At 40.1% G+C, this 22,042-nt stretch overlaps 1 protein-coding gene across 1 annotated transcript in view; it reads left to right on the top strand.

The window, feature by feature from the left end:
* Positions 1-22,042, top strand: part of KCNQ5 (potassium voltage-gated channel subfamily Q member 5) — a 292,976-nt gene that overhangs the window by 215,364 nt on the left and 55,570 nt on the right. Inside the window, exon 3 of the mRNA XM_052781719.1 lies at positions 5,078-5,204. Coding sequence (XP_052637679.1) covers positions 5,078-5,204 — 127 coding nt within the window. The remainder of the gene's footprint in view (positions 1-5,077; positions 5,205-22,042) is intronic.

Here is a 22,042-nt window from a genome sequence, read left to right as displayed (position 1 = left end):
TAGGGAAACACTTGTGGCCTTATTAAAGCTTATTTCAGGGGATTAATTGGATTTGTTCTAGTCCATTTCCCGGGCTTCTGACAGTGTCACTTGTACACCCAATTCTCCTATGAGCTCAAGGCAGGCAGCTCCTAACATCAGTCTGCAGCTCTGTTGTCTTACTTCACTAGCCTTTAGAATACTTAACAACACAATTTCCATACAAGAAATATAATTAAAATAACAGCAGAGCCATTGTCTTGTAGGCGGATTTCTTATATCCAAACCTCAGCTCATTTACACATTGCAAAATAAGCAGGAGCATCCTAGAAGAACAGCACAGAGTGCTCAACTTTGGTCATTTTCTTATCTCAAAAATGGCTCTAATTCCCAGAAATGACAGTCTGCAACCAAGACACCTGATATCATCAGAAGCAAATTATTTTAAGTTTTAATAAGCAGTTATGTTAATGAACAAGAAAGCTATGATAAAAACAGGGTTTTGCTGTTATAATGTTATGCTTAGGGAAATCACTAAAAGCTACCCAAGAAGCATATTAATGTCGACAATTTCAACAAAGCATCACTTGTATCCTAATTAAGTGGGGGGGGGGGGGGGGGAAAAGCGCTCATCATAGCTGGATTGTACAAAGTATTCTTGATTTAATTAATTATCAACCATGTTCATTAGAGTCCTCCGGGACCTTCTGTTAATAGAATCCTTGCTCTGGATGACCTCTTATTTTCCTTTCCTGCCATTTGTGTGACCCTCGTGGTTCCAGTGGCAGAGCAACCAAGGCACACGCGAGTGTAAAAAACTTCAGGAGCGCACTGGCACCTGTGTTCCTTCTGCCAAAAGCAACTGAATCTTTTGAGCCCGTGTGTTTCAGCCTTGTTTCTCTTGCATGTGCATAGTTCCCCGTGACAACTGGAGCTGCATATGCAGAAATATTTCAGAATGAAAAGTTCATCCGTGTGGATGAACTGCGCTTTGAGAAGGAAGAACGACTTTCCACTGTCCAAACCACCAATGCATCTGCCATAGCAGTTACTGGGGGGGGCTAACTGTGAGCTTAAATATCCAAAAAAGTTATTGATTATGATAACTGTGGTGCAAGGCCAGATGCAGCTGTGATTGGAAAAGGCTGACAAGACAGGGGAGAAGGAAGAAATGGTAAAAGCTGGGGCATCCCTGCTCTACCTAGGTTAGGCTTCCAGTAAATCTACACTTGTGCATCAGCTCAAATACAGCCTTGCTGAATTTTGAAGGAGGCCAGATTTATCAACAGTGCAGGATTTTCCCATTCTGATGTAAATAATGTTATTCATATCTCATAAGTAATCCAAAATTAATGAGGTTCCATCGTATTATACATAGGACAGAGAAACTTGGAATGCATCTTTTCTACAGCAAGCCTACAAATCATATAAGGTCTACTGATTTATTCTGTCACATGCCTTTCCAATTATATTCTGATTTTCTGTTTCAATTGCTAAAGAACTAAAACCAAGTTATTTAAAAGCCTAGATTTATGCTTAATTTTGTAATAAGCCATTCCAAATGAAATTTAAAAAAAAAAAAAAATCCTGATCTTGTTTGTGATGCATCCTTCCAATTTTTGTCCATGGAAAACTAAGAACCTAGTGGCTGTACAGCTGCCATAGAAAAAAATAATGTCATTCCCTGGCCTGCATTAACCTTGACAGTAATTTGACTTTACATTGTGACTGAGTGCACTGATTACTAAAACATTACTTTTTTCACAGTGGAGTGGGATTCTTTGCTTCTCTCTGGTTTCAACCTGGACCAAGCCAAAATGCCACAAAACTGTCATATATACTACTATGAAGAGTTGCGTTTCAATGCATTCACATTTTCTAGGAAAATCCTTTTCCTTCAGACTTTATTCATGATAATATGTATTCCCTTCAAAATCAGTTGTTCTTTGAGGAAGTAGGAATGACCAGGATATAAGGATTATTTTGAAACATCGCTATTTCAGAACGTGCAAAAATAAGTGTGAAACCCCATCTCCATTTTGTTCAATGTCTTTTCTCTTGTTAAAGCTTATAGTGTATTTTAAAACCTCCAGAAATTTGGTTATGTGTGGAAAAAAATCATATATAGTATTTTTAAAATCAGCGGTTCTTTTAGCATTCCAGTGCACAGAGCCATATTTACTTTATTTGAGCTCGCTTAGTATAACTGCAGTGCCTGTTGTTAAAATTTACTTAAGTAGCAGAAACTTCAGGTAATTTTGAGAGAGTATCACCATGCATAACTTCATAATGTTGCTAGAAATGGTAACTATTTTTCTCAAGGAATGAACAAAGATATTTCACATTGTTTCTCCAAGAAAAATCTTATACTCTTACCCCACCCTCCAAAAAAACCCCCACCCTTTGAGAAAACATCCTTTTGCTCTTTTTCTCTCTCAGAATAGGTATACCTCCGTGAAGTTTCTCTTTGTAGTACATGTATATGCATTTGTGTGTGAGAGAGAAATGGGATTTCTGCCTCTGACACACGAGTACACCGTGTAGTACAAGAGACTCTCAAACACGTACTTTCAGCACACAATTACTTTTTTCATCTTTGTATAACTGAGCAAGCATAGCAAACAGTAATTGCTAATGGTAGTACAGATGATGAATACAAAACTGTGTAGCACTAATAGGAACCAGAATAAAACTACCAAAAAAAATTACCTCTTTTCAACTTCTTCCATCAGTTTCGTGATACTAATTTAACTGAATTGAAGCTGTAGACTAGTCCTTCCAGAATCATTAGGTACGTTCTGTTCTTGCCAGTCCTCCATCAGAGGCCCCACTGGGGTGTGGAGTGTGATAGAGGACACGCTCCTGCCGGTGTGGATCAGCTCCTGTAAGACGCCTGTGACAATCTCAGCGTACTTACAAAGCACGAGGTGTTTCTCATGCATCTGTACGCACGGTCTGTTTTCCAGGGAAATGACAAACTATAGTCGAATGAAATGTGATTAGATGTTAACAAGGAAAATATTTTATTGGAAGCAAAGGATGCTTCGTGCTTCACTGGCCTCCTGTCCTTCGGTATCTTCTACCCCTGCCCCGAAAAAGAAACTTCATCAGGAGAATCGGATGTCAAATGGCCTGGATGCCTGCCATCAACCCCATAAATTCAGAGACATCATCTAACAATGTGTAAACCAGATTTGACAATTCATGATTTAACTACCACTATAAAAGTGGTAGTTAAATAACTAAAATGCATATTCTTCCTTTTTTCCAGTTGGCTTCTTGTCCGTTTTATTCTTGGCCTACACAGAATTTCCTACGAGGAAATGTATACCTAATAGCCAACTATTAAGAATTATTGTTACTATACAGAGAACTTTTTCAATTTTGCACATAATCCTTTCTGAAGTTGTACAATAACTCTGTCCATGGAATTAAGTTGAAGTTTCTTGTAGTAGAATGAATAAAAAGAAAACCTCAAACAATCACATTCATTTTTGCATGTGTTCTGTTCTAACAAAAAATATGACATTTTCTGTAGCCATGTTTTAGCAGAGGGATCTCATTCTGCCTTTTTCATTTAGGCATTCAATATGGGATTTACAAAACTGGAAATGAAGACACTGAAGAAGGCTCTAGAAACTCCTTCACTGTGATGTAGTTGTACAAGCTGACATGTTTTAGGAATGAATACTATGTTTTCAAATTGTTCTATGACAGCAAAAGCAAATTAAATTCACAGTCTTTCAATGTACTGCCAGTAATCATAAGCTAGTAAAACACCATTACATGATGCCATTTTTCAGCTGAATTAATTAATTAATATGCCCGAGTTGACATATGTGATATTTACAGCCTTATTGGCTTGTGGAGTTGTAGGGTCCCACAGTCTAAAAACATGCAAACTCTTTATTGGGAAAAAGTCAATATTGGATCAACCCTAACCTTGCAAATATTCCTCTATTTAATTCATTTGCAGTGCTTTCTTACCAGTACCACACTAGTCCTCATCCTGCAGGAATAACAAATTAATTGGCTGACAAGGAACAGCTTTCTCCTGGACATGGAAATACACTCAGCTGCCAAATAAAATACAACTTTCATCCTCTTCTTCTTGATGAACTGTTTAAGAAGCTCCTTCAAGTTCTTTTCTCCTTCTTTTGGTGAAGACACAAATTTTTATTTTATCATTTCAAAACCCATAACTTTATGATGGTATTCCAGAAGAGTATCTAAGTTTATAATTCCATACCAGTGTGTATGTCCTGTATCACCACATATTATAGGGATTCAGATTTCCTGAAGGTTTGGAGGTGAATTGTGCTCCAAGCTCTACTGCCGCAACTCTGTTGACCTCACTGTTGTACTGAAAAATTTTTTCCAGTAAAAATTGCATAAGTACAGGTTGATGCTATTAAAATGGATAGTCTTAAAGAAGGTTCCAATGTGAAAGAAAAGCAAGCCAGACAAGCAAGGCAAGATTTTTAAATGCTTTCATTCACAAGTTGTCCAGGGAAAGTTACGCCTAGTGTGAATATGTATTTACTGTCTTACAAACAATTACATACCCATTGTATGTAATTACACTTGCATGTATCTTAACCTGCTTCTGGGAACAAATTGATTTCCTAAATGCTTCTGCATCATCTCAATCACTTCACTGGTATATTGCTACAATGAGAATATATCTGCCAAAATATTCAGCCTTCAAACTAAGAACTAATTTTATGGATTTTATGGACATGTTCTTCACTAGCTGTCTAAATTAGCTGTGGTCTGATCCTCAATATCCGAAATTACTGGGTATTTTGCTTTGGTAATTTTTGTGCATGATTCCGTTCTTCAGTGTTTCATATTTAGTAGCCAGTCTTAGCAGATATTTAATGTTATTCAGGTTAGTCTTGGACCATTCACTAGGAAGCTCTGGGGACTGTGTTCTGTCTGTAGATGTGTAACCAGCCTGGGGAGCAGGATCCCAAGTTAGTCTTGGGATCTTCAGGTGCTCAAGGTGGATTGCTAGACACACACAGCGGTCATAAGTTTCCTGATGCTTCAGTGTTGGTTATCTGTAACAGGCGTTTTTCTTATTTGCCCTTTCTAGGAATTTGTTATGATTGTTGTCTTTGGTTTGGAATTTATTATTCGTATCTGGTCTGCTGGATGCTGTTGTCGATACCGAGGATGGCAAGGAAGACTGCGCTTTGCAAGGAAACCATTCTGTGTAATAGGTGAGTGTCCCAGCTCTGGTTTATTTTAAGATAAAAATAAACACCCTTCCTTCTGTTTTGCTTCTGAATGAAAACTACTGGACTCTGTTTACAGTAACCAGGTGTAAATCCAGAATAGCTGTGTGTCAACTGTCATCTGCCCAAGGCTTCTCTAGATATAAAATCACAAAGTCCCTAAATACCAGTCAGTCCATGGTTCTTATGTTCTCCAGAAGACATTTTCCTCTGCATGTCATACAGCTGGCATGTATATTGGAAGAATGAGGGGTTGAGAGCTGATCTCATTGAAAACCATGGGAGCTGTATGCATTTAATGGACATATTATACAGCTTGTATATACATGCATAGATACTATGCACATATGTGCATACATTGTGTTCTCCTTATTTAACCTCTGTGATCAGACATGCGTACACAGCAGTAAGTTTGAAAACCTACCTAGAAACATCTTCTGACAACGTTGCTGCTTCCTGCGTTGTTGCTCTCTGCATGACAGTCCAGGTATCTGCTCTGCCAGTGACTCTGGCATAGGATATAGCATACTTCTACAACTATTTCAAGAGACTATTCTTCCCCTTCTTTGCTCTAGAAATTGTCTGTGAGAATGGTGAATAGGACCACAACCAGTTAAAACCCTATTTTGAAAAAAACCCTGCAGGAAAACAGTTTCCCAATAAAGGTAGAAGTCAAGGATGGCTAAGCAAATTCTTCTGATAATTTCTTATTTTTCTAATGGTTTGGAGCAAATGCTTTTTACAGAATATCTGTGGAACCTCAGCATACCAATGTCCCAACTTCTCTCTCACCTTCCTTCCTCTCTCCAGCCTTTCTAATTTCATCTGCCTGTATCTTAAATTAACTTATAGATCGACTGGGGCAGGAAACACATTCTCCCATGCGTCATTACAGCAGGTAGCACACGGAGTCATGTGCTTATATCCATTACACACGTGGGTCTCAGTGTAAACAGTGAATAACAAATTGTCATGTAGATGAATGCCATCCCGGTCTAAAAAAGTGTTATGCAGTGTCCCGTGGTGTAGCAGACCAGTGCACTGGTTAGGGCTAATGTGTAAAGCAAGCTTTTGCCTTCTGCCTCATTCCCTGGTAAATCCACACCTTCTCCCACTGAGGAATTCCCTCAATGGAGAAAGGGTCGTTAGCAAGAGGCGCGTGAGTAGGTGGGAAGTGATTGCAGACTGTCTCCCCCTCGGAAAGGATCACCCCATCTATGCTATTTTATGACACTGTAGGAGAAGGACAAGTATTGGGATTGGCCCTTGTTTTGTCCTGACAGCAGGGGAGGTGGGTAAGTACCTTACCCAACCCCGCCTGGCACCAGGTCACACATTTGCCCCGAGGTTCCCATGCCTAGCCGAAAATGGAAAGAAAATTCAAAAATCTCCTCAGTCTTTACCAGCCACCTGTCAAGGGAAAGCTAGAAATTCAGACATTCGCTCTCCCTGGCATCAACAACCTTAGGCTACCCTCCTTAACCAGACTTACCATTATTCCAAGATTTTGTGGTGCACCCGAAACCCTGCAGCAGTCAGGTTTTGTCAGCACACAATCCTAAGAAAGCACCAGACTGTTAATTTAGTAAAATTAGCCTACTTCAGCCATTTGGAACTTACTAGAAACATCTAAATCTTTAAAGAATTTGAACTTAATAGAAGCACTTGACATCTCAGAGTGGTTTGCTGCTCTCCCAAATGCCGTTGTGTGGCAACACTAGCAGTTTGTTCTATTCAGCTTTCGTTTCTCCTCCCTTTCCTGTCTCCATTCAATTGGCGAGGTTTCTGCCCGTGACGAACTTCAGTCTGAGGTGTTAATTCCTAGAAAAAGTGAACAGAGGGGTTCTCCCTTGTTCAAAACTCTGCATGTTATCACAGGGTGACTGATGTAGATTTTCCCCCTTTCCTTTAACCAGCTCATAGCTACCCTCCTCCTGTTTTGAAATAGTTCAGGCAGGTCTCATGGCACGGGCCTCGGTGAGTGTTGGGGTTTACTTCACTTGATTGTGGTTTTTCTTCCTTTCTCTGGAGTTCATCTGCTCTTCTTGTTGCACCTATGTTCGTATAGGCAATCTCTAGCCTTAAAGCGTCTTCTCCATCCCCCTTGCAACTTCATCACTTGCTAGCAGAATTTATTAGTAGCCAACAGTCTTTTGCTTGTGGATGTCTTCCTGTGCTGGTTCACTGGATGAAAAGGGAACTTTGTTCTGCAAAACACGGTACAGCTACTAACGCAGCTTCTGGAAACTAAGCCAGTAGCTTGAATTTCTTGCCATTAATTATTTTGTGTGTCTCTTCTTCTGCTGGTTGATTTTTGTCCATTTCTGGACTTTAGCATCCCTGAGGGGAGTTTCTGATGCTCAGCATCTCTCCAGATCTGATCTTTTGAGGAAGAACCTTTAGCAAGTCATCTTGCAGCTCTTGCTACATAAAGTAACTATTTGCCTGACACTTTGGCTTTGCAGTCATGGCCAAGTGTGCCCCAGCAGCAAAGGCCAAGAGGCTTTATTAGCTAGAGGACCATCAGTAGATGAAGACACATGATTATCTCCCTTTACTCAGCACTCATCAGACCACATCTAAGATACCGCACCCCATTTGCCCCCTCCAACACCATACATGAAAGACATCGATAAACTGGAGTGAGTTCAGTGAAGGCCACCGAGATGATCAGTGCTGGAGCGTTTGCCCTGTGAGGAGAGGAGTTTGTTTAATTATTTACTTAGTCATCCATTCAGTTATTCTTTCTGCTTATTGTTACAGTGGAACAATAATATTTTAGAAGACTTAGTCTGTTTACTATTAATTAAATTTGCTCTATATTTCCAGCAGATCTGTTCTCTGATTATTTTTGTGATCAAACAAAAATCACATAGAGGAATGGGCTAAGAGCTAGAAATAATAAATTTGAGGATTGCCTCAAGGGTCACATTCAGACAGCCTTTATTTTTTTTCCATTAATAACCTAATAATCAGAAAAATTTTATTCAGGACCAAAGCTCTGTGCTTACATTAGTGTGCCTATGCTACCCTGACAAATTAGTTCATCAAGCATCGCTGTGTGCTACCAAGTTAGTAATGATATCTATCAAATTATTTGACAGTTTTGTACACTTGTTTATTTCTGTAAAACTGGGAATAATAGTGTAGTATTAAACCTTGATTTGTATTTTGTTCCATGTCAGGAGTCACCTGCCATCCATCATTTTCTCTTATTGTATACGAGCTTCTGCACATAATGTAAAGGGCATACCAACCCTCACAGGTACTTAATGTACTTAAAGATGTACTTACCTCTGCAAAGCCTAAATTTGCCGGGCATATCTGGCTGTTAGCACCGCAGAGCAATGTTGCTGTGCTATACTGTGCAGAAGAGTAGCAATCCAGGCACCGCATCTCCCAACTGCTGCCGCCGGGGGCCAGGGATGCTGGTGCCCGGGAGAATTCTGTGTCTGCCAGTGCCTTAGGAGAAGCCGTGCTCCCTCAAGATCCCCGAAATAAAAGAGGATGTGTCTGCTAATCGGGAAGAAAGTATGGCATCCCCTCCCTGTCAAGCCATTCAGGGACACTGAAATAAATAAATGAAGAGTCCATTGTCCTTTCTCTGGCAATGGGCCTCCTAGATGGTTGCATGTGACCCGACAAAATTAAACTTCTGGCCGCTGTCCTGTGCATATGAGAGGTTTTACCAGCACAGTGAAATCTCAGTCTGTGAGGGCGGCTCCCACGGGGTGGCACATTATAAAAATAATGAGGCATAATAAATAACAAGCTGTGGGTCAGAAGAGTAAGATCCTGCCAGTCTCACCTGCATGTCTGACGTCTGCTAGGCTTTCAGAGAAAATTCTTTCTCTCCACTGACTCTGTAGGAGACTTTAGGACTCCTACGTGCGGAAGCCCAGCAAGGGCAAGTGAAGAGCACGTGAGCACACCTCCCTTCCAGTGCTGGAAGCAGTGAATTTTAGAATCGCCTAAACTTTATGCGATTTCTAGATTTAAATTTGGGCATTGAAACTCCTATTTCAGAATTTTTTCACCTTAAACTTGAGCCCACTTCTAGTAATATAGCGTTTCTCCAGGGCAATTAGACTTCCTGGTGGTCCAGGCCAGTGAAAGATTTCATGAATTTCAGTTAGTCCATTAGCAGTTTCCCTACAGCTGCTTCTATTTTACCTCTAGTCAAGCTACAGCATGATGGAAAGTCACAAGTTCAAATTCTGTTGAGGCTGCAGAATGAACAAATTCCCAACAGGAAGCTTAAGTCCATTATCTGTAATCAGGCTCTTGAACTTCATGGCTGGCAAACCTCGTTTCAGAGCATTAAGTGATAGCAGCAGCTGTTGCATATTACTGGATCTATTTTTCATTAATTAGAGTGGTAATGAACCATCATATGGCACTTTTATCAAACCTTTGTAAACAAATCCATATCTAGTGTGTTACAAGATCTGCTGAACCTTTAATTTGAATTAATTCAATATATTTATTTAATGATATGTTTTGTGGCTGTCACCTCAGTATTTAGACACATTATATAGTTTAAATACAGATAGATAGTAAATCTGCTGCTCATGATAAACAATATAAACAGCCCCTTTCCAGTATAATTTGAACTCTAAATAACCCAGCGATGGTCTGTAATCAAGTATATCCTTGACCAAGGAGACACATCTCACATCACATCTCATTACAAATCCAAGCAAAACCAAGTTCTAGCAGAAGCAAATTCCATGTTGGGGGGGGTCTCCTGCCAGCCTGACTTGAACTCATCTCAGGAACACGCTGCCCACTTCACTCCAGAAAATACTCTGATAGTAGAAGTAGTATTAAGACTGGAAATTGAAATTTCCTCATATAATTTCAGCAGCCATAATTATGTGCAATGAACAGAAGCGCTCTTTAGGCTAAATCAGCCCCAAATTGTGTAGGTTTTTAAAACTAATATTTAGTGGCATATCTTCATGTTTGACAGTCCTGGCAGAACAGGTTTTAGAAATGCATAGGAAAAATAATGTCTTTTTAATATCATCTATGGGCCTTATTCTTTCACATTTACTTTGCTGACTACTACCCTCGCTGCTGAACAAGGTACCATTTGCGATGAGTAAAGACATCAGGCTCTGGTCTTCTCTTTCTAGAAGCTGTATGTCTGCTATTCAAAAGAAACCTGCTAGTTTGGTACGATGCAATTCTTGTTGAAATTTCTCGCTGGCATGTGCTAAAGAATTCAGCAGTCTGTATTTGTTGATTGGCATGGGTTTTTGATCTTCCGCTAGTGTCACTACCATGTGTGTTATTCTGAGTAGAGGAGCGTGTGTCTAGTGACGACTTCTGTCCCGCTGGGGACCTGGGGGTAGTGTCACATTTCATCTTCATGAGGCTTGGAGATCGAGGCTTTGATCCAAGGGCTGCGCTTTTTTGCATCCATATTCTGTGTATCTGCTGAGATATCTGCTGATGAAGGAAGCGAACAAGGCTAGTGTAAGATTTCTGATGAAATTATTTTTCATTGAAAAATATTGAGTAATTGAAATAAAAGTAATTCATGGAAACAAACCAATTCCCTTTTCCTAAGGAAAGGCAATTTTTATTCAGTCTAGATCTTTTTATCATCAAAATTAGAAACACTCTTTCTCCCAGACGTGCAGAATAGCCAATAATAGTTCCTGGTTTCTGGGTAAAGCATGGTTAAATTCTTGCTCTGGGAGATTTGGAGCAGGAAATGACAATCTCTCAGCCCCACTGAAACTATCCAAACATCAATAAATAATTCTTAATTGGTCCAGAGAGAGACGCTGATTTAGCCCATCACCTGGTGATAATTGTCGTCATCTGTTATGTGAAAAACTTTGATTTTGTTCACCCAAAGAATAATCAGTCATTCGTAAATAGACAATTCCGGCAGTACAAATTAGAAGAGAGCCACACCAGAATGGATGAAATAGGTTAGAGCACTGGGATGTGAAGAATCAGAGAATGAAGACAGGTTTGTGATAGAAAGCCTGTTAAAAGCCAGAGACCTTTTACTAAAAATAATTTATTTGTGATACTTTCTTAGAAGACTCTTATTTTCCCAAGCATGAGGTAGTTACGTCCATTCCAAACGAGACTGATATAACTCCGTACCTGCACTAAATGTTTAGCGAGCGGTTCCTAATTCAGTTCACTTTTGTTAGGAGTGTGTCCTAAAGTCAAATGTCACAAATGATTTAGAAATAATGAGGTTCTCTGTCCATACTCACCCTGATTCTGTAAATGATTTATGGAGTCTTTCAAATGATTGATGTTCTCTCATATTTGAATCTCAGAAATTATATTGTAGAATAATAATAATAACAATAACAATAGCAATAACTTAATATTATTAAATACTATAATATATACAATATTATATATTGTATATGTGTATTATAGAACCTCCAATGCTGCTGATGAGCCACAAAGTTTCAGTGGCTTGGAAATGTACAGTAAGAAGGAAGTAAGCAATGGACAGACCAAGAAGCAGTCAACATTTTCTGGTTTTAGACTTGGTACGTTCAATTTTGCTCACATTTTTTAGGGACTGGCTTTAAACTTGTTGCTACTAGAGATGCCCAGTATATGAAGATGCTTATAGAAATACCTTTCTTTTCACTACCTGTCTTTATTCAGTTTGAGATGTTCAGCCTTACTACGCTGCATTCCCATCATCTCCATAGACAAGACAGTTGCTCAAATTTCCATACGTATGTGTAAATGTTCCAATCCAAAATTAGGTAGTTGTTAATGTAAGCACTGGTGTGGAAGTTAGAGGTAGACGGGATCGTGCCAAATTCACTTATCTGCCTAACTCAGTGTATGGAATCTCAAAAGCGGTAAAATAGTTGGTTTATTTTTCAAATTTTATCATTCCTAGCATCTAAAAAATAAGATATTTTTAATGAAATAAGTGAATAACATGTCAGAACCTATCTGATATGCAAGGAAATACTTGGCTTTCTCACCTTCTTTCCAGATGTTGTGCTGCAGATCAGCTGCTTCGGTGTGTGACATTCCTTGTAACTCCCAGCTCAGATCATCGTCAGCTCTTTCCCGTAGTTCCTCTGTGAGAGGAATTGCTGCTTCGGTGGCTGTACAAGTTTTGCTTTTGCAGCAGCAAATTATGCTCTCCAGGCAGAAATCTGAATCGTTTAGGAACATTTCCATATTGGTCCAAAATAGCATCCTATTAAATGAGGTGTTTGCTATTTTGGACTTTTGCAACTGCCCATTACTCTGTCCTTGGCATATGTGCAGCCTCTCACGGGACTGTGATATCCCTAGCTTGTAGTACTGCTTTATTTCAAAAGCCGCTTTCAGTGTGTCTTCTATTTTACTAACATGCCTATACTTACTTAGGCGTGCTTTGGCAGCATGTTAACATAAATTTCAATGTTAATGCCTTGGTGTGGTACATTAGGCAACTGTCAACCTGACTATTTGAGCCATGATTAACTACTCTTGCAGGTGTTAGTCAATCAAATCGTGCTTTCTCTCATGGTGTCCCAGCCTCACCCCTGTCAGCCCAAATGAAGAAATTTGAAGAGGTCTAAGTGGAGTTATTCACTTGGCATGTACTGCAGGAATCTTTCTAGAATGGTTTGAAAGTGCTATGCAACTAGGGGAAATGTAGTGAGAAATTATAGAATAGAATAGAATAGAATAGAATAGAATAGAATAGAATAGAATAGAATAGAATAGAATATTTCAGTTGGAAGGGACCTACAACGATCATCTCGTCCATTTGCCTGATAACTTCAGGGCTGACCAACAGTTAGAGCATGTTATTAAGGGCATTGCCCAAATGCCTTTTAAACACTGACGGGCTTGGGGCATTGACCACCTCTCCAGGAGGCCTGTTGCATGGTTTGACCACCCTCTCGGTAAAGAAATGCTTCCTAATGTCCAGTCTCTACGGTGATCTACACTTTTACTAATCCTTGTGCACAGATCACTTTGTTCCTTTTACGTTCACCCTGCAGCATACAATAGCAGGGAACGTGCTGCTGTCTTATATTTGCAGTGTCTTTCCATCTCTTTGGTGCTTTTAGTTTATATTATTACTCTTATGCCTGTTGAATGCTGTGACTTTATTGCTGTCTTTGCTGAAGACTAGTTTATTTCTGTTCAGGTCATCTGTGTGTGAGTGAGGTCTCCAGGAAAAGGGTCGTAGGTGCAGGCAGTTAAAATCAGTGCTTTCATTTTGCTTGGCTTTATTGTGATTTAGAAACATAGGCACTTTTGCTTGCCTTAGAGATAGTGTTTGTTTCTTCAAATGCAGTTCTCTGGTATCTGCTTAGCTTTAATTTGTTAACTGGCAATGCTGACAGTTTAAAACACAAGCTTTGCCCACTCTTACGTTCAGTATAGTCAAATTGATTGCCAGGTGTCTTCATCCAGCCTTGCAACTAGCTTATTAGTGATCACAAAGCTTGAAGAGATTCAGTTTCCACAGACGTTTCCACTCTTTTACATCCTTTCAGAGAACTGCACGTTGCCACCAGCACTGCTAAAGTGACTGATGGGCAGAGTAGTCCGGGGGGAATTGCAGGAAATATCTATTTTTATGATCATGCCTCGAACAATTACACTCCAACTGCTACATTAGAAAAAGACTTGTGTACAAGAGAGAAAGTACAGTTTTTTAATTCCTCCTTTTTACAGCCGCTGCGTTAAATGCAGTGATTAGGAAGGATTTGACAATGTAACAACATTGTTACATTGTGTAACAGGGTTACAGTATTTATATCTCAATTTTAGTAGGCTAAGTAGATATTTCTAAATGGCAAATGGGGCATGTTCTGCACGTTTTAATTTCCTCCCTTCCCTTCCCACCCCTAGCACTTAAGCACTGGGCTGCCATAACCTTAGAGAAAAATTACTTTTTTTACCCTGAAGCTTGTGCTGATAACTCTCAAAAGTGAGGATTTGACCTTTCCGCTGATAGATGATATCGCCGTCAATAACAGCTCTGAGCAAGGTGTCCACCAGATCTATTTTACGTCAACCTACACAAGCTCCGAAATGGTGTCAGTGCTTATCTGAGCCTGGCCTAAGCCATCCCTGCTGCAGAAAGAGGCAGCTCCAGCCATTTGCTTCCACCCTCGTGCCGCCCGGTCCCGGTGCCCCAATGCATGTATGTGACCACCTTGGGGGCAGCCAAGGTGAAGGCAGGGTCCCTCCGGCCCCGGAGCTCCCCTTTACCAGCCCAGCCTGCTCCTGAGACCCCCACGCTGGGGAAACGCTGCTTCGTTTCAGATGAGAATGTCACGAGGCAGAGTGGAGAGGTTGTCACGCAGAACGGCATCATCCACTGCATTTAACATCTCATTTTGGGATTGCCTCCTGCTGGGTTTGCGAGAGTGCTACCAGACCATGGTTTTTTCCCCTCTCGGACAAGCGCTTCTATTTCTTTTTTCACATCTCCCACACCAGAAAGTCTCAAGGTGTGGGTCCAAGGTGCCCCACACTAGTGTTCCCCAAAACATATAAAGCTCCTTGCTGGCACAGCAGTCCTTCTTGGCTACCCACCCACAAATTGCAGGTGGGATAGCAGCTGAGGGTAAAGAGTGGCTAGAAATCTCTGGGTCTGTATCACCTGGGTAAACTCTGTATTTACAGAAACAGAGGAGTCCCAGGAGGAACTCACACTGACCGTGCAGGCATCCAGAATAGTTGTGTAGGTTAGGAATGCAAGTTCTGGTTTTAGGCAGCGGGGAGGGGTATATGCCTCCAGAGGATGGCTCAGAAAACTTAAGGTAGGAAGGAATTCATCTCTTGCAGCCAACACTGAGGGACCCATGTTCCTGCCTTCAACACCTGCATTAGATAACTCAGCTAGATACTGGATACCTCCTGTGAATTTGAGAGCAGATTATTAACACTGTCTCTTCCCTCTCCACCTACAAACAGGCTTTTCCTCTCCCTCAGAGACACGCTCTTCTCTCCCCTGCTCTTTTCAGCATCTTTCTTTTTCACTTTTTGCCTGTCCGCTTTCACCCTCACACCCAGGATTTTTCTGTTCCCACGGTTTTTTGGCCTTTCCACCCCCATACCACTGCATCGCCTTGACTTTATGCACAACCTGGGAACGCGTTAGACGGATGCTTCCAGACACCCTGCCCGCCTGGCCCTCCCTGAGATTTTAGAGTATGATTGAAAAGGCTGTGAAAGTGCAGGCTCCTGCCTATAGCTTCCTACTTGTGTGGTTACAAGGACCCAGCTGGGCTGGATCACGTAGGAGCCCCGTTTGGTATCTTTCTACACGCTGACTGGTGCCAGATATCTCTATAAAAGGTGTTAATACCTGTAGCCCAAATAGCCAATCACACAATATTTTTGTTTGGAGATTGAGTAATCAGTGACTGACTCACACAGGAATTTGGATCCCCTGAAAAACCTAACTCCAATAATTCAGGGAGCAACATCCAATCTTGTCTTTAATTTTCCCCGGTTATTCCTTTATCACCCATGGCAATGAGTTTTACAAGTTAATTGCATGTTGTATTTCTTTTTATCAGATTTAAATTGTCTTTTGATCCCACTTTTATAAGGAAGGGTAAATAGGAGGCATCCAACAGACCTTCTTATCTTCCGCTAGTTTGCATACCTCTATCTGCCATCTCATATTTGTCTTCTGACTAACCACTCCTAAATTATTCAGCCTTTTCTCCATACCCAAGTCTTGCCATGCCTGTAGTTATTTTGGGTTTTTCTTGCTGATAACTTTGTGGGTTTCTTACAGTCCGATCTAATGAGCCTCTTTATTCATTGGGGAGATGGGGGTCTGGCTATCCATCCTGCTGCCTTTCCCTTCAGAAATCTTCAGGTTTTTTTCTCTCCAGAACAACAGCCTTTTTCACTAAGATCTACTGTCATCCAGGAAAAAAAACTCAGACATAGTAAAGCAACTAGCGAACCTTGTTTTCCCAGGGCTTGTAAGGCACAAAACAGTTACTGGACAGAATAAATGAAGATTTATGGGAAGGAGCTGCACGTGTTACTCGTGGTTTGTTTCTTTGGTTGGACACCAATTGGGTTTGTGAACACTGCGTCAAAGATACAGTTTTAAATGTGTTTCTGTCAGCCTGTCTTAAAGCCAAATAAAACTCCTACTGAATAAATAGTGCTTTATTCCTTCTGGCAGGTACATATTAATAATGTTAAAGATCAATTATTGGAAAAGGCTAATAAAGTATAAATCCATGAAAGGCTTGCAATTGAACTTAATCTTAGCTTGCAGGAGGCCCTTAGATTTTTAAGATTTATTGAGCCAGCTGTTAATAATATAAAGATGTTTGCTGAGGTCTTATTCAGTCCATAGAAAGAGTATGTACTCAACAGGGCCATGAACTTTAATTGCTAACAGTACAAAGACAGGTGAAATGTTCCCATTAACGTTGTTATTCTTATCTGGACTGAATAAAAAATGGTAACCATAACTACAATTTAAAATTTAGTATTTGTTGAGCTATTGTGATTCTCAGCCCACAGAGAAATATTTTGGCTATCTACAAGAAAAGGTAAAATGACATTCTTTTGATATATTTGTCATAATGGCCTGAAACTGTGCTACTTTTACACAGGAAGAGTGTACATATACTTTCAGTACATTGGCATAGTAATGAGTAACGTCAGTTGATCCATTCTTGGGGATGGAATTAGGATCTCATTATAAACCTTGATTAAAAAATGACAAAACAAAAATCTGACCCATCTTCCTCATTCTGGAATTTCGTAAGGGAATATTTAGTTTTCACATTTAAAAAATGCCCAGTATTGACTTTCTCAAAATGTTCCTTGTTTCTCCGTTTCAAAAATTATGTGACCTACTGAGTCCAAATTTGTTGTATTCGACTAGCTTTGCTGACAAGCGCCTTTGATGTGTTTCCAGTTTTGTTTCGTTTTGTTGGGGGGCAACGTACGATTGCATTGTACGGTAAAGAGCTTTACTCAAGGTGTAGCGAAGGCGTACTAAGGTGCCTGTGAATAAAGGGATTTACTGCTGCTGCTTGGAGTAGTCACAGGTAGAGGAAACATGGGATAGCTCTCCTCCTTGACGTAGAAAGACCACACAGCTCCTTTCTGTGGTTGAGAAAAGAAATCTTAAGCTAATTGTTTTTCATTAGGATAGGCTGAAGAAATACGCTAAGCGTGGGACGAGCTCAAAAGCAAACGTTTAGCGGAGGGGCGCGTGAATTCGGTTGTCGGTGACAGGTTGGGTTCGCGTCCCCCGGACCGCTTCCCTTTGCGGCGTCCCTGCGTGCGTGCCGGGGGTCGGAGGCAGGGATTTACCCCCTCCTTCGCCCCGTTCCGTGTGCCTGAGCTGGGGCTTCACGTGGCGTGGGCAGGCTCGCCGGGGACGCGCCGTGGGGTACGGCCCCGTTTGCAGGCAGCTGCTTTGCAGAACTGACCTCAGCCCCAGCACCGTGCTCTGGCGGCGGGGGGGGGGGTCTCATCAAATCTGGGGTTTCAGCGTCGGGACGCGGTGCTGTGGCGAATCCTCACGGTGTTTGTGGTTATAAAACCTTTGAACTGATCTCCTAAAGCAGTTTAATGCAGAGTTTATTTTCCACGGCACTTGAAACATAGCCTATTTTATATTCTGTTGCGTCGTGGTTTAACGCCAGCTGGCGACTAAGCACCACACAGTAGTGCTTTTATAATATAAATACATGCGTATTTGATATTATATATTATTTCATCATTACATATTATGTAGGGTTTATGTATCATGTAAATAATACTACGTATTATTTTATATGCATGTTTAAAATTTTAATTTAACTTCTCTTAAATAATTTTAATTCCTACCATTTTCTCTTTGCCAGAAAAGATAGCTTTACATGTTGGTGAGCTGCTTTTCTAAATAGAGCCACTTTGGCTATATAAAATTAACATGTATCCTAGAAAGAAGACATCTGTATTTTCAGGAGGTCACTTTCATCTCACATTAAAATATTTTGCTTACTCAGATGTTTCCAATACATTGCAAATGCAAACTATAGATGGAGAGAAGGGTTCAAGATGGTTCATCTCTTTTGATCTCTTCACTGGAGTATTGCTCAGCTGATGAGTAAGGAAAATCCAAGTTTCTATGCACAGATCAGTTTTAGTGGACTCCTTAGAATTTATGTCAGTGACTAATGTAGCCATTTTCCATTGTTAGAAGAAAAAAAAATCAATAGAGTAGAAGTAGTAATGTCTGGATTTTTTAATTCCACTTCAGTGCCTGGAGAGTATAACACATTTTTGTATAACGTCTTTCTCTTCTATGTGCCACTGCCATACATCCCTATTTTCCTGTTTTTCAACAGCAATAAAAGTCAATTTTCACACTCATCTGTGTTTATCTCTGCAAATTATCTTGATACGCAAAACTGTTTTACTTTCCTACTTCTAAAAATACCGAGTTGTTTTGCATCTTGAAAAAAGATTACAAAAGGAAGCGAAATCACTAACTTGTTTTGCCTGTAATGACAATTAAGATGGTTTCCATCCAGAGAGTGTTATATATTTGAAAACACAAAGACCTTCTGGCTGGAGTGACAACAACATCTGCAAAAATCAAACAGCGTCATCCATCCCAAGAATTTCCTGAAGATATCCTGCCAATTACTTTTACTAGTAGGTGATGATTAATCATAACCTGTCTGGCATCTGAGCAGAGAGATCCGATCCCTGACCAGAAAGAAAAGCTATATTCAGACATAGCTGAAAGCAAATTTTGCCAGGACTCAAGATCCTGAGCACCATTATTTTTGGTATATGCAAAACTCAGATTATCTCATATTGCTTGGGGCGGTTTTGTTGTTGATGGTGGTGGTTAAGGCTTTTTTTCTCTGTAAAATTGAGGCCTTATTGCTGTAACTTTGCTCAGCTTTTTGTGGGAGGTGCAGAACTCAGCTTCCTGCCTCTCCCAAACTACGCTAGAGATGTTCAGGTGATATAATTCAATGGATGACATTAAACTTTTTTTTATAGGCAGAGAATAATGCTCGAGCCTATCGTATTCCAGAGGGTGAATTCAGGTGACCTCAAAAGACCCTACGTCTCCAGAGTAGTCTCTCAAAATCCACTTTGCTGATTTTGACAATCTTGCACCTACTGAGTTGTACTTTATCAATAAATAGTTCTGCTTCTTCCAATGGGATAATTTACAAAACACAATAACATCCAGCATCTTTCTAAATATGGTAATATCGATCATCTCTCTGTTCAGAGATGTAATTACAGGTTTAATCCTTAAAAAAAATTAAGTTAAGGTTCTGGACATTCTATAGATAAAAATATTGAAAATTCTTGGTTTCTGGGGTAAATACTTGCGCAAGGTCACCAAAAGTTCAGCCCATATTAGACCAAATTTTTTCTGCCATAACTATGTGAAATATCCCACTGATTTCATAGCAAGGGGACTGTTCACAGAGCAAAGGAACTGCCACCTGGTAAAAACATTACAATTTGCCTCTTTTCAAATTAACTGTTGCAGCATACGCTAATCATGATTTTTATTCTTTGCCCTCTTGAACCGGTAGAGGGAAGTGGTTAATCCCTTGTTTGAAGCTAAAAGCATTTCTGCAGCCAGTTATGATGAAATGGTCTTTTCTGTTCTGTGACCTTTCTCAACAAGTGCTCGAGGAATAATGATACAATTATTTCCCTCTCTGAATACCCCTCTATTAGGGTATTCAGAAGCCTTAAACTGTATGAATGTCTTTTTCTTTTCTTTTTTTTTTTTTTTTTAACTAGCCCACAGGAGCATAAAATACACCAATGCCAAATATGTTACTAGGCTGTGCAAAAAGGTTGCTGTTCCTATAGACAAGTTTGTATAAACAGACCTTTTCTTTTAGGAATCTGAAAAAGAGCAACCTTATTTTCACGTACTGCTCTATGGCCTAAGTCATGTGTCGGTCATCAGGCTATACCTTAAAGTGCTTTAAATTGCCAATTTATATCAGTTTAGGATAGAGCCCATTGAATATATTTTTGTTATCATGTTTCTGTAGTGTGACATGCTCAAATACAGTGCTCTGGAATGTGTGTTGTGTTAACTTTGTGCTGTAGTGTCTGATTAAAATTCAAAGTACATTTCTACATTGATTAGATGATACCCTGTGGTCCCAGCCAGCTAGCTGTGGAGATTATTGTAGACAAACTGAAGGGAGTTCTGAGAATAGCAATAAACACGATGAAGCTACTGGAAGGACTGATATACAAAGAGGTACTAGAAGAACTAAAATGCTGGTCATTCCCTCCCTATCCACCACTCACACCTCCCAGCGACTCAGAACAGAAAGTTGTTAATTATTTCGATGTAGTTGTTGTAAATCTGGATTAAAACTTATTTAAATTCCCCGGCGAGTGAGAATAATTGCTCGCTGTGCTGCAAAACGCATGCATAACCTGTGCTGCGGTAAGCAGACGGAGCCGATGTCAAAGCACCCGTGGTGCTCGTAGTCAGCGATGGAGCCGAGCGGCTCTGTAACAGCACCGAATCAGAGTGCTGGTTTCTTCAGGAGTAACTTTGATATTTAGGATAATGAACTGTCCTGAGAACTATTCATAAGAAATGACCACTACAAGCCGTGTCTTTTCTCTGGGTCATAGATAATAACTCTAGCCTAAAATTAGACCTTAGAAGGACAGCCTAAGGGTAGCCTAAATTTGGTCATACGGTTGCCAGTTAATTTCCTTTGTGAGTTAATACAGCTGCAGGCTAGATAAACCACGCTCTTGAGATTTTCTGCTTATTCCTGCAGTTTTGGGGGCAGATGTGTCCTACTCTTGTCCTAGCTCGTTGCCTCTCTGTACTGTTCTGTAGCCAGAGCAGACGCAGTAATTGACAGCCATTGTGGTTTCCTGCGTATTCTTAATTTTCTATAGGATGTGTAAACTCGGAGCATTTTCTGTGAATTGATAGCAAACACTATTTTGATGATATAGTGATGATCCAAAAATGATTAAATATTGTTCATTTTCTATTCAGATAAAATCAGAGAAAAAATATCACAAGTTTCATTTAACCTGTATTGGCTCAAAGTGTCATTTTTTTTTAGAAGGAAAGGACGTTCCAACACATCAGCATTAAATGCAGGCAATAGGAAAAGCTCTCACTAACATCTTCTTATACACTAAGTCTTTGAAGAATATGAAAGAGAGAAAGAGAATGTCTATTAGTCTAAGCATGTACATGAGCTTTGAGCAGATGAGAAATTGTCATTAATTACATTTCCTAATATCAGCCTGACATTCTTTCTGTAATTTTAGAGATTATCCTGATGGCACATCAAGGCTTTGGGATGTTTTGCAATATTCAAGTAAAGCTTCTGTGTTCACCCTTTCCCCTATGTAACTGGTCCATTAGCATGATACCTTTGAATACTGTAAAATCCCACGACATCCAAAAAGTTCATAGTAGGAAAGTTACATTGAAAAAGTCATTAGCAGTAAAACAATCCGTCACGATGATTTGTGATACCTCCTTTTTTATCATTATTAATCTCTCAGTCACAGAGTTGCCATTAGAAGTGTTTATAGCTTAGAAATGCTAACCACACCTCCACCAGTAATCCAAGCAATCCAGAGTTTCTCACTGAGCTTGAGCAGGGTAAGGCCGCCCAACATTGGCCTTCCTCTGGGAAGTGGGGAGTTCAGGCTGGCCCACCTCTCATGAGCTACTCAGGTTGTTGCATTACTGGGCTTCAGTTACTCATCTTGACTCATATGTCACTATTTTAGTGAGATTGGACAATATACAAGTGTAATCTATTACACACGTGAGTTCTGGGTTCCTCTTTTTTTAT

The sequence above is a fragment of the Harpia harpyja genome, chromosome 3 (assembly GCF_026419915.1).
Source record: "Harpia harpyja isolate bHarHar1 chromosome 3, bHarHar1 primary haplotype, whole genome shotgun sequence".
Taxonomy (NCBI): domain Eukaryota; kingdom Metazoa; phylum Chordata; class Aves; order Accipitriformes; family Accipitridae; genus Harpia; species Harpia harpyja.
Note: the sequence above shows the minus strand (reverse complement) of the source record. Positions and strands in the feature narration are given on the sequence as shown.